This window comes from Stenella coeruleoalba, assembly GCF_951394435.1.
Source record: "Stenella coeruleoalba genome assembly, chromosome: 3".
Taxonomy (NCBI): Eukaryota; Metazoa; Chordata; class Mammalia; order Artiodactyla; family Delphinidae; genus Stenella; species Stenella coeruleoalba.
In genome coordinates, this window is record NC_137148.1 from 83,082,992 (window position 1) to 83,097,192 (window position 14,201).

The following is a 14,201-nucleotide window of genomic DNA, read 5'->3' on the forward strand; positions in this document are numbered from 1 at the left end:
TTGCGTGCTCTAATATATTTCAGAAGTAAATTATTCCCAAGCTTTGTGCTTTACTGCTATTAATAAAGTACTTGCAGCATACCTCAAAATTAATCACAGTATAGATCAAGACACCACAGCTCAAAACTACATTCATTAATTCATTGTTAAATCCATACCTTCGTGTGCTCTACAAATGTATATTTTCCTTCTAAACTAGATCTTGGGGTCTGTTAATCCTGCCTGTCACTCTCATACCCGCTCCTGACATACACAGATATCCTTAAAGACATACAAATTACGTAAAGATCTTGAAACACATTCTGCAATTATAATCATCCTCACTTTCCATCTTTCTGACTGAAATATTCTCTGCCTACTTCTATATTCAATAAACTTTAAGTGAGAACACCTACCCTCTCCCAGCCAAGCCTCAGGAAGGATTATGGGCCCTTTCCTGTGTTCCTGCACTGTACTGTGTCATAAATATTTGCTTTCTGTTTTTTGTTTGTTTTTTGGTTATTTTTTGGGGTTTTTTTTTTTTTTTTCATTTTATCCTATGAGTCCCTCTAGAACCAAAACCATGCTTTATTTCTTTGTGTCCCCAGAATCTAACATAACACCTTACATAGACAATACACTTAGGGAATATTTGTTGAATATGCCTCAGCAAAGGTTGTAGACACAACTGTTCCAGGCATCCTATAGATTGTGCTGTGTTATTAATTTTTGTTTTAAAAATTAAATGAGCAAAGGTAAGAATATTTTGAGTGAAAAGTTACTGTTTCCTGTTGTATAGTTGAGAGAATTATCTTAAAGTGTTTACTCTCACACCAGCATCCTCTCAGGCTTTCAGAAGCTGACTGTACAAGCCCTGTGTTTCCCTTTCTTCCTCCAGTCTTTAATGTTTATCTTTGAGGATTTCACTGCATGTTGCCACATCCTCCAGAGTATTTGAAGGAGAAAGGAGACTCAAACTGCTGCTTTTTTACTTCTCAGCATCTCTGTTGAAGCGTTTCAGAGGGAAAGAAATATTGACACTGATACAAAGGATTTCACAGCATCTTCATAACTTTATATCCTCAGTTGATATAGCTACTCTGTACATGGTACCTCTTTATTCATGAGCATTTTTATAAAAGGGGTTAACAATTGAACCTAGGTATTCTCTAAGTATAAGTGTATTCTGATCAGAAGTGAGAGTGATTGTAAATCACTCAGTCATAGAGTTCCTGTTATGTTTTCCTTTCTTGTGTTAGGAAACAGTGAAATATAAGCAGTGAAAGAATATCTCTCCATTCCCATTGTTATAGGAACACTAAAGTTAGGTGAAATGAGATTGGTATTTTACATAGTTCCTTGTACAAGGTATTATCAATGATGGTTTATTATAAGGTCTAATGTATTCTGAACATCCACAATTTACACAGAAGTTAGATGAGAAAGACAGACACACACAAACACACAGAAACGGGCTTATTGCCTAAGAATACTATTTATTTACAACATTTAAAAGCTTTGTATTAAAATCATGCCATCCATGTTGCCATATTTTTCAAAGATACTAATTTAAAGTAAGAATCTTGTTAAGAAGACTGTCTCAAATTTGCCCCTTAATGGCTTAAGGATAAACTGGTTTTACGAAGCATCTTATCAACAGGAAAAGAGCATATCCCCAAACAAGTTCACAGTCACTTACTTTATTCATAGCTCAGGAGGCTCCTTGGCATGTGCATGTGGTATATTTTATGTAGAGCATGGCTTGATTTTTTTTCTTTGCATCTAGTGACATTACTGCATGAACTTCTTATAATCATTGTGAATCTTCATGAGGTTATACTAGCTTTCTTTTTTACACTAAATGTATGGATTTATCTTTTAGATTTCCATGTAGAAGAGGCACTGGATTGGCCTGGAGTATACTTGTTACCAGGCCAGGTTTCTGGGATAGCTCTGGACCCTACGAATAATCTGGTGATTTTCCACAGAGGTAACCATGTCTGGGATGGAAAGTAAGTAATAATTTTTCCTTGAAGGAGTAAATGAAGATAAAAATAGCATGCATTGCTTTTCATTAAACTGAGAATAATGGTGAGAGAACTATCAAGGTTTTCTTTGAACTTGATTTTTGTGAGCAAAACATATTTGTTCTTTTAGTATATGACTGTGACACATAGAAAAGAGAAAGTCTTGTGCATTTGAAAACAATTAAGGTAGTTTCACAAACTAGTTTATGGAAAGAAGGCGATAACAGTCTGTGATTCTGCCTACTTAGCATTTTGCTCTCTCCCCCTTGAAGCTACCTTCACATTCCTAAGGAAAGTAACATTAAAGGCAGTTAAGACAGTACATGGCTGAGGCATTTCAAGACTTCAGAAAAAGTGCATCATGATCAATGATCAACGAAGAAAGTTACTAGTTGACTACAATAAAGCACTTCATTATTTTCATGTACTAGGTACAGAACCATAGTAAGGCCATGGGACTCTCCCTTTCCATCAGACTGCTCCCTGGCATGATAACAGTGCCTTCTGGAGACTGTAGTTAGAGCAGCTTGGCCACCATATTATAGAAATAGTCAGTACCTTGGCCTTCACATTTCCATACAGATTAATTTTATTACTCAAATTTGCATTTTTCATGAGCACCGAAAACTTAAAGAGTAACAAGACTTAAGAATAACACTAAGACTAATATCCCACTTTTCCCTCTGGGTTTCTCTTTCCAACCTTTTATTCTATCTTCCACTGTCATCTTATAGGGAGTTTTGGTAAAAAAGTCTAACATTCATTGAGTGTTTACTGTGCTCCTGTGACTGTTCTGTTTACAGAAATTACCTCACAACATTAAGGCACTGTTATTATCATCATCATTCACGTTTTACAGGTGAAGAAACCAAGAGGAAGTAAGTGTTCTGCCCCAGACCTCACAGTTAGCCTGGCAGAGTCAGGCTTCAGTTCCTTTCCATCTGACTCCAGAGTCAGCCTACTTACCCAGTTTGTTAAACTTACTGCCTTTTAGAGGATTACGAGCACATTTACATGATTGTATTTTTAAAAGCTTATTCCAAAATTTAGCAGGTTATCTTAATTCTCCTGAGTAATGAGTATCCATTTATTCATGTGTTTTACCACACATCTACATATGAAGGTAAATTTTTTAATATCTTATGAATTAAGTGTAATGAATCTCTCCTTTCAAGTGTACAACTGTAGGGTTTCATTTGGAAAATTGAGGATCCACATACACAGTTCAATTGTTTTCTTCCTCCATTTTCAGAGATACTGATTTAACTTAGGCTAAGCCTGCTCTGTCACATACGCATGTATGTAGTTTTCTTTGTGTAGTTGAAGATGGAATTCAATTAGCATTTCAAAATAGATTGATAGCTTTGTTACTGTTTAATTGTCCTTTCCAGTTGTCACACTCAAAAATGGAATCTGAGGAAGAGATCAATTCAGAGTTCAAAGCCATCGAACTCAGCATCCCTATTTATACATCTCTGTTACATCATCTTAGTCATTATTGAACATCTAATGATATTTTCACAAGCGCTTTCAAAAGCAAACTATTACTATTCATTGTAGCATATTCTTCATTTTAATGAATATTGCTACATTTTCCGCATGGATTTCTAGCCACATTTTACCAGACGAGAAAATTACAGCATCATTTTCTCCCATTGATACTGTTTCAGCTGGCTAAAGCTAAATCGGACAAAGTCCAATTTTCCATTTTAATGTGATATTCATTCCAAGTAAACAGCAGAGGCTGGAATCGTTTAATAGAAAAAAATAAAAAGGGATCTGTAAAGGCCAGCTTGGGGTAGATGACACAAGACTGTGAAACAAGAGCCACATAAGAACATTTTCTGGGACATATATGGCCGTCCTAGCTGAAGACCTGCTTTTTCCTGGCCTCTTGCTTTCATCTAGATAACCAGTATCATGTGTAAATAGATTCCAGTTCCATTACCAAAGCCCCAGTGTGTTTACCCTGATAAATGGCACTGACAAAGGGCCAAAAATGCAAGACTTTTTCAGGGCAGTCATGCTGATTTAACTCATTAAATCTGTTTCTTCTTTCTTCTTCTTTTTTATCTTTCAGGTGTAAGAATATTTGTTATCTCTCTTTCCTTCTGCCTCTCTTGTATTTCCTGTTGGCCTCTAGCAGCCTTTGCAATCCATGGTTGTGAGGAAGTTCTCTTCTGGCACTCGGATCTCTGCTTTTAACATTGTCTGCTTTAATATTCATAAAGAGAATAAGAAGTGGATTACTCTGTTAGTTATTTTGTAGGAAAATAGATTCGGATGTGTGGGCCCTGCTCGTTGAATGGTCATACATGACCATCCTTCCTACATGTATAAGTTGCATTATATAGAATAGACATGTACATAATTTTTCTTTTTCCTCATTGACTATCCAAGGATTATACAAAGAAAAAGACAGCACTTTCCAGAATAATTTATTATGTGTTAGTGAGAGACAATGGAAATTAAAAATGGGGTGGAAATTGCATTCTTGTTGCTACCACTGTTTGGATAGAAAGATGAGAAATCCTGTATTAATTTTCCTCAGAATCTTTCCCATCCTGATACTTCTCATGTTCACAAAATTATAAGTTCCATAAGGCTAGAGCTTGTTCTAAATCAAATCTTAGTAGTCTATATCCCCTAATTTTTTGTAGTTGATCATTCTTTAAGTATCAGACAGTACTTGGAGTTAATAATAATCCCTAATTAATACTCAGTACTCAAAGGTCTTTTGATATCACAAAAACTGTCTTTATAAGTAGTATTACTCTTCATTTCTACCTGATAGCCTTGATCAACTCTTACTTTTCTACTTAATCAGGCTAAATAAGCATAGCAACAAAATAATAATAATAATAGTAGTAATAATAATAATGATGATGATAAAACACTTACCCTTCTGAAAGATGACTGTCAACTCCCTTTCTCAATTTGATTTCCATTTTCTTCCCTGTCAGTATGGCTTCTTCTAGTTAAAATAGGAAATGCCTATTACCAGCAGGGTGTAATGAAACTTTAAAGAGCCTCTTGTCTGCCCTGGTGCTCGGGCAGCATGGCAGCTAGAGCTCTTTAAATGCCTCCCAGCAGGAGCTGGGTAGCTCCTGCCTCAGTAACAGCTGTTCCTCGGTCTCTGTCAAAATCACCACCATTGTCAGAGGCTTGCTTCTTGGCCTTTCTTTTATTTATCTCAGCTATAGCTGAGGTTCTACTGTGCCGGCCTCACATCACATACCCTCTTAAGTAAATCATGGGTTTTATCCCTAATTTTTAGGTGCTAAAAGGCGTTTCCATTATACCACTTGTCATTTCTTCACATGCAGTTGGAAGGGATTTTGGAAGTTTTATCACTTGGAATTCTTTCCGTAACCAATAAGGGAGAAAACCCAACACAAACTAGCTTAGGAAAAGGAATTTATTAGTTTGTATAAATAAAAACTTTAAGGGTATGGTAGCTCAAACGACACCACCAGCACCTATTTAACACAATTTTCTCCTGGTTGGCTCCATTCTTAGACCCTGATTGATCTTTCTCCCCACTTGCAGCTTCAGAATTATAGAAGAGGTAGTCTATTTCCCTGATGTAGGTCAACAGGAGATCCTTAAATGGAGACTTTCAGTGTTCTAAAACACTGTCAGTGTTCTACCTGACTTTAGGTCATATTTCTTGCATCCTAAACCAGTCACTGTGGGCAGAGGAATGAAATCCACTCTTTTTTTTTTTGTGGTACGCGGGCCTCTCACTGTTATGGCCTCTCCCGCTGCGGAGCACAGGCTCCGGACGCGCAGGCTCAGAGGCCATGGCTCACAGGCCCAGCCATTCTGCGGCATGTGGGATCTTCCCGGACCAGGGCACGAACCCGTGTCCCCTGCATCGGCAGGCAGACTCTCAACCACTGCGCCACCAGGGAAGCCCTGAAATCTGCTGTTTCGCTTAGCCTAACTTTTTGTTCTATCCTTGGAATTGAGAGTAGAGTTGACATTATCAAAAGCAAGTGGACTGAGAGTGAGGCTCAGAATGTTGGGTCAACTAAAGAAAAACTGATGTTTCATTAGCACAAAATGGGGCAGTAGACCCTGGGCACCCAGAATAGCAAATGTCCACCAGAGAGCTCATCTCCAGCTTCCTGCTGGGACATCTGTAAACAAAATCTTCCATAGTCATCTGGAGCTTGAACTCTCAGTGCCAACAAATGACCTAGATATGAGACATACTTTCCAGTTATGGGACTCATCTAGATGTCATAAAGTTCTTCATTATGTTAAACTCACATCTGTGTCCTGTAACTTCACCTTCATGACAGCCAAATGCAAAATGAATTTACTCCCATTTATTCATGTCAATTATTTGCATATTTAAAGGAAGTCTTATCTTCTCCAGACTAAATATCCCCCAGGCCCTCAGCCAGTCTTCATACTGACATGATACTTTCATCTGAAGGTGCTCTGGTTTCTCAGTCCTTTAAAGTGTTTGGTTGAGAAGTGGCCACAATACCTCATGTGTTAGCTGATCAGCAATGCAATTACTTTCCTTGATGTGTATTCTAGATATCTATTAGTGTAAAAGGGTTCTATTCACTTTTCTTCAGCAGTCATATCTTGTGTTGCCTTGTTACTCTGTGTTGAATTTGTAATCTACTAGAATCTCCAAATGTATTTCATGAAATTGTGCTGAAGTTTTTACTGGAAATTTATACTTATGCAGTGCTTTAAAAACACTGAATTCAGGATTTTATTCCAATTACATTTCACTCATTAGGTTTAGCATTGCTTCAATTTACAGATATTATTTTATTCTTAATTAACCAGAGAATGAGCTGTCCTTTCCAGCCTGGTATTAGGTCTGTTTGATGAGCTTGCCTTTCACATCTTTATACATGTTGTTTATAAAATTGAATAGTTGAATGATTGGTTTAGCAAGTTTTGTCCTTAGAGATGTGGTCTTCTGGGAATCTTCTCCCATTTGCCCTCCAAAAATTTGTTCACAGACCACCTCTTCATCAATGTTTTATGGACCCTTGTGAGGTTCTATTGTTTCAGAAATCTATCTGCTTTCTAACTTTCATAAAAATCAGTTCAAGATTTGCCTCCCTAGTTTTCTGGAGTCTCTGTTAAGATATATCTGCTTGAGGTCCTGCTTCTGTATCTGCAAATTCTTTCATACCTTAAGATTAATTGGGCCTGGAAAATTGAACTCAAAATGACTGAGTGGTACCTTAGTATCTTCACATCTGAGAGAAAATTGTAAGGAGTTCTACAAAAAGAATGTTTCCATAGTCTACCCTTTTCTCTCATATTGCCATTTCCAGTTTTACTCAAGCCATTTTCTTCCAGTTTTATGCCACTTTCTCTGATTCTTCTTGGCTATGTGACTATTCTTCCTATCTCTTCTACATCTACAAATTAAATTTGATAACTGGAGGGGAGATTCTCCAGTCCAGTGAGGTCAATCCTAGTAAGAGAAAACCACATGTTTTTGAAGACAGGAGACCTGGGTTTGAATCTTGGTTACCACCTCCTACCTTTGAGACCTGTATCAAGACATGTGAACTCCCTGACTCTGTTCCCTAGTCCAAAAAAATGAAGACTTTAAAAAGTGCCTCACTCTGTTGAATAATAAAAAGCACTTTGTTAAGTGACTCATTCCCAGTGGCCTTATTGATGGAACAGAGCCCAGTGCTGTGATACCTAGTTCTTTGTTCTTTTCATCCCTATTTGAGATGTCTCTAGTGGTAGGTCCATCAGGACACTAAATAGTCACACTGGTTTCTTTTCCTACCTTTTTTCTTCCTCATAGGAATTTTTCAATGTGTATATATTCAGAAGTAAGTGTTTTTAACATAGTATTAAATTATATTCCATTTAAAGTCTTTGGTCTTATTATGGTATGTCTTTGCTTTCCTAATGTTGAGAGTACATTTCCACTTATTTTCTCACTTGAAAACCTATGGTCCTTTCTCCAGCCTCTTAATTTATATAATTACAACATTATATTTTACTTCTCTCTTCAGTTGCTATTATTTATTTTGCATTTCCTTAATTTTGATTGATGGCACAGAAGTTTATTTTCTCCCTATTCTAGTTCCTTTGTGTGAGAATATTGCAAAGCATTTCTTTTCATCCTTATCTAAACTGTTTGATTAGCTGCTAATGTGCAAAATCATTAATGGGGGATTCAAATTTCTAAAATAAAGAACTGATGGATTCCAGCCCACAGTTCAGTCTTTTCCGCTGAGTGCTTTTTCAGAGAAGCAAACAGAAATCAGCAGTGCTCCAGGCACTATGTGAAATGTGCAGGGTATTATTATATCCTGTAAAAAGTTAAATGTGGTTGAAATAAAGACCTCTCTGCAGCATATAATGCAGGGTAGCTGCTTTAGAACACTAAATAAGCAGTTTGCTATAGCAACAGTGTATCCAGCTCTGTAATCTGACATCTGTTTGTGAACTATTAGAGCGTTACTTTTCTTTGAATTAGAAAAGAGTTTATAAATTACTTTATTTGGCAGATTTAATGTGAGTGTGTGTGTGTGTGTGTGTGTGTGATTTTCCCATTTCAGAAAAACATCAATTCCTTTTATTACTTGCCCTGTGTAACTGCCAGGGGCCAGCTGTTAGTTGCATGAGGCTCCAGTGATCCCAAGTGAAAGGATTAGGGCTCATCAACCAATCCACTGAGGGACTGAATGTCCCTTGATGCTGCCAGTTTAAACATATAGACATCTGGTAAATGGTATCACAAAAGATTTTCAGTGAAATGGTTGGGCCTATTGTGGTTAATTCCTTAAAGCTATGATCTTTCTAAGAATTCTAGAATGTTATTATTTGTTATTTATGTTACTGAAGTAAATTAGTATGTTCAAATGATGCTAATATCAGTAAATTCAAGAACTTGCCTAATCACTGAGATGCTTAATGGATATGGGGAAGTGTAGTAATACTATGACTAATAATCATAGAGCCAAATACCATAGGAAAAGTGGTTAGTCTAAAGCGTCACATAAAATGCCCTCTGTACATGCTAATGACATGGGAGTAATTTGTGATAATAAAAAAAACACTAAAAAACAAACCATATTATTAGTTGTTACATTGTAATGAGATACTAAGAAAAAAATCTTGATAAGTTGAGAGATCTGATATTTTCTGTGTATCCAAATTTTTATTATCAAAATCTGATTTATTTACTCTGTAGCTTATTTACTTTGTTACTTATTTTTCTTTTGGCTTTCATTTGCTATTTCACAATTTATTATAACATCACCAAAAAATGGTTAATAAAATAAAAGAGTATGATCCTCAAATTAGTTAATTTTGCTATTTTTCCCACCATTAGAAATCTGACATTTCTAGATTGTGAGTATAGATGCCCACACACAATTTAGGTTTGTGACAGCAAAATATCAACTACTTGATACATTTTTTTCTGTATTCATGAGCAGTGCAGAACAGTACCATTGATAAAGGATGTTTTCACTTACCTACGCATCAGCTACATTTCATTCGATCTGACTAGCATTGGGACTGTGAGTCGGGGTTTATTTATGTTTCTTCCTTGACATAGCTTGTTTTCTTGGAAGCCAAGCTCAATATCGCAGGTTCTTGACTTTGAGCTTACATGGCTGCCAGAGAGTAATTTAAACTAGAGTTTGCATTTTTAAATATTTAAGTGTCTGGAGAAATAAGCTGAAGCTATAAAAAACATGATTTAAATTAGAGGAGGTCAACATATGCTCTTGAACGTGGGGGTGGGGAGATGTACTTTCTCTCCATCATAAGTTGTAGGAATGTTATTTCCTAAAATAGTAGGACCAGAGATTTAAGACTGATGGTGAATATTTAAGTGAATGACAAGACAGACCAAAGAATTGCTGTTGCTGCAACCTATTGCTTGAGGAAATCATGAACAAGTAAATATGTCAGGCTTCCTCTATGGTTTGTCATTTTGCAGATAAGAGATATGGAATTAGGTATGCTGAGGTCTGATAGGCTCCAGTTTTATCAAGATATGCAATAGGCAATTCGACTGCCACTGTTATTAGCTGTCAGTGGTGGGTCAGATCACTGTCTGCATGTCAAGTGGATAGCACTTAGTAAGAATTATGAGGACTCGGTAACTTTCCATATTACTAACTCCTAGGTGGGGGTGGGGTGGAGAAGTAATGTACTAGTATATTCCATGCCCAAGTAAATAAACTGCAAGAATAAATGAAAATTTTAGGAAATACAAAATGGAAAGGGAAATCTAAGTATAATCAGTGGATTTTATCAATATCAGTATCCTGGTTATGATATTGTACTGTAGTTGTGCAAAATGCTACCATGGAGGAAACTAGGTAAAGTGTACACAGAATCTCTCTGTATTATTTTTTCTTGCAACTGCATGTAAATCTACAGTTATCTCAAATTTTCTTTAAAAAAAAAAAAGGGAAAACAAATTTTAACTCCTTAAAGTCAGAGAAAACATAATTTTCACATTATTTAAATTACCATTATGCCACTACAAATCATGAAATGTTTCTGAATAATGAGAAATATGACTTAGGTCTTAAAAGAAATGATAAATGAAGAGACTTTATCCTATTACATATGAATATAAAACTGTAACATACTATGAGTCCTAGACATACTGAACTTAAGTTATCCAGTATCATAGACAAGTTGTTAAAAATATAGATCACTGATGGTTGAATCCAGTACCTTTGTTTTCTAGGGGAATTGGTATGATGTTTTTAGTACAGAAAGTCACATTGAAAATACAGTTTCAGATATAGGATAAACTCTGGTGTTTCATAGTACTGAGAAAGAGTTACTTCACGTTTGCTCTTTACCAGTGTCTCCTGATTTAATAATACCTTGTATATTCTTACATTGGTTCGAACTAATAAAATTTTATATTTCAGTTTAATAGTGATCTCATGACTGTCTTATAAAATCTGCTCTGTTAGTGATGTTACTTCCATTTTGTTAACTTAGGTATTTTTTTTCTAGGTACTGGTGTGTGGTTTTAACTACACGTAATAGCGTATGTAAGCAATATTACTTAAGTTTTAGGTTGAGAAAGCTGAATCAATATTTTTTATTCAGTTGAATGCATCATTAATAAGAACTGCTTCAGGGACTTATTAGTATCTTTCAGGAAAAAAATACCCAAAAGACTATGACAGTCAAGAAGCTCAAATAATTGTGATGTATATTTTTAATGGCAAGAGAATGTAATTTTGAAATGTTTGTTCTCCTACTGGGACTTTGCATAAGTAATACTAACCAACTAATCAATAGAGGTATGACAGATTTGAGCAGTCTGTCGCCTTCCAAATTTGCAAATGTCTCTCCATAAATATTTAATATTATTCAGATTCTTTTGCTTCTACAGTTGAACTACAAAATATTAATAGTTTTTTTCACAGACTTGTCTGATTCTATAAGGGAAATTCTATTTTACAGAAATATTCATCTGGCAAAATATATATATTATATATTTTTATGCCCCCCAACACCCACACACATATGGCTTAACTATGTGCTGATCAATTCCTTGCTTTTGAAAATATAAGTTAGTCTCTTGGCGCTTTGTATATTTTCCTCTTTCACATAAGCTTACATTAGAAGAGCTTATCTTTGTTATTTATCCCAAATAATTTCCAAAACAGGTATTTAAATAAGTACAATGTCTGTGATAACTGTCAACTTAAAGAAAGATACTACTAACAATTCAGATAGAAATATAAATGAAAAATATATATAAACATACATGTTCATAATATTTTATAATAACCTGGAAGGTACAGAGTTAAAAAAGCAGAAATTGTCATATTCATTTTAGTGTTTACATTAATTATTATATAGATGTCCATTTTGTACTTACAGAAAAATTGTTATATGGAGAAAGTTTTATGTCTCTAAACACATTTGTGTTTCAAGAATCAATTATGGTTTATATTTTTGAAATATTTTGAACATTCTGTTCTACATCCTAAAATATGTATTTGCATGTTGTACCTACAGCAAGTAAAATAGCAAACATAGTTTTGATCACTATCCTTCCTGCTATCATTTACACTTTCCTTATCATTGCACAAAAAGTTGTTATGCCTTTTGTAGTTTGAAAGAAAATAACTATTGAATTAAAACATTTTGAAGAGCCTTTGAAAAAAATTAGTTACTTTAAGAGTTCTAGGTAGTGTTTCTCAAAGTCTCATGTGAATATGACTCACCTGGGGATCTTGTGAAAGTGCCGATTCATATTTGGTACGTCTGAAACCTTGCATCTCCAGGCACTGCCCATGCTGCTGCTCCACTGACCATTCACTAGTTCTTCAGGCTAATGGTATATCTGAAGTGTGAAGGGCAAAGAGTCAAAGAGTGAAGTCAGGCGCATCTGAGCCCTTCTCTTGATTCTCTATTTAAAATCTCAAGTGAATGGTCTGCATTTCTCAAGTTCACTGATGTTTCTGATTGGTTTATTTTCCATTCTAATGCTTTTTTTTTTTTTTTTTTTAGCTCTTTTGACAGTAAGTTTGTTTACCAGCAAAGAGGTCTCGGGCCAATTGAAGAAGACACTATTCTTGTCATAGATCCAAATAATGCCGCAGTACTCCAGTCCAGTGGAAAAAATCTGTGAGTTAAATTACTTGACTATCTTTCATTTTCTAAAGAGGTGGTTCTAAACCCTGACTGAATATTAGAATCACCTGGGACGCTTCCAAAAATTAGATTGAGATTTAGTCTGGGAGCGGGCCCAGGTATCAAAATAGTAGTTTGAAAGCTCCCCAGGTGATTCTAGTAGGTAGTCAAGCTTCAGAGAGAATTGATACACATGCTAATGAAGTGACTTGCTACTCAGCTAGATCTGAAGGATAAAAAAAAAAAAAAAATTCTGGAGCAGAAAAGTTACATAACCAAATTCACCAACCAATCACCATTAAGAAAAAAGCCTTCTCTCTTCCCATCTCAAAGTGAAGACTAAACAAATGTCACTTTCAGCTTTCCATAGCATGCATAGGTAATTTGACTTTGAAAGCTGCTCATTATTTGGTCTTATTCCTAGATGGCATTTGGCAGCCAAAAAAAGTTGGCTGATATTCATGGTCATTGAAAGAAAGGGACACCTGCTTACAGAGTGTCCACAACAGCTATAACCTGGCAGCGTTAGGAGCTATACCCTACTCCATCTGCTTAGGCACAGGGAAAGCCAGCTTCTTTGAAAGGCGGGGAGCCATCCACTTTGAATGCAGCTGCTTATGGAGATGGTAATAATTAGCTTTTTATAGGATTCTAAGATGGTGAGTCAGGGGCCAACTTCTAATATGCCAGCCCCAGCACTCATTGTGTCTGAACCTGTCTCTTCAGTGCTCTACCCATTAATCAGAAGCATCTCATTCCAGAAAGGAATTAAAGAGGAAGGCAGAGCAACTGCTGCTAAATCAGCTTGGCCAACAGTGGGGTTTCTATGTTGAAAGCAAATCATAAGTCTCACATTCAGTCACCAAAAGAGAGATCTAGTTCAGTTTATTAGTCAAGATCAGGATGTTACATTCTTGGCTCATGAAAAAAAAAATCTATGATTACAACACCTTGCAAAGGCTAGAAGCTGACAAACGTAGCTTGTGGATTGTCAGGTTTGACCACAATCACATTAAGACATTGTCCATGTGTTTTTAACTCTGTCCAAGTTCCTTAAGCCTGTGAGTCTCTGTCCACGTTACAGTTCTTTTATCCAGGTCGTTCCAATTGATTTGTTAAACAGATTAACCTTCTCTAATGATTATCCAGCACACCACTTCTCTTTGCTCAGATGATCACAGCCCATGTCTGCTGGAAGTTGTTTTCTTTGGGTTTTACTGTCTTTAGTAGGTACTTTTAAAGCTTTTCAGTCATATATTTAATATTTTATATTAGTACAGCATTATATTACCTTGCAGCATATTTAAGCAGCATATTCAAACCATATAAATCCATTTATAATTCTCTAGACAATTTGTTTTATACACATTTCTTTAGGATCTTAGAACTTGTTTTCAAATTGATGTTACTTGTGTTATTTAATATACCATACTTTATAATATTTGTAATTGATACGTAGGCTTCGTGTATAGATTTTTAGATGGTTAAATACCGCTTAAGATTTTTCACAAGGAGGTCTCTCCTTGTGGGTATTTTCATTTAACAATTCATTTTGGTCTTTTCTTT

The 14,201-nt window shown here is 35.7% G+C and overlaps 1 protein-coding gene across 14 annotated transcripts in view; it reads left to right on the top strand.

The window, feature by feature from the left end:
- PAM (peptidylglycine alpha-amidating monooxygenase) overlaps window positions 1-14,201 on the top strand; it is a 280,663-nt gene that overhangs the window by 244,899 nt on the left and 21,563 nt on the right. For all 14 annotated transcript variants that reach the window (XM_079916802.1, XM_079916803.1, XM_079916801.1 and 11 more), the window contains 2 exons: window positions 1,862-1,991; window positions 12,513-12,629. In XM_079916802.1, coding sequence (XP_079772928.1) covers window positions 1,862-1,991; window positions 12,513-12,629 — 247 coding nt within the window. The remainder of the gene's footprint in view (window positions 1-1,861; window positions 1,992-12,512; window positions 12,630-14,201) is intronic.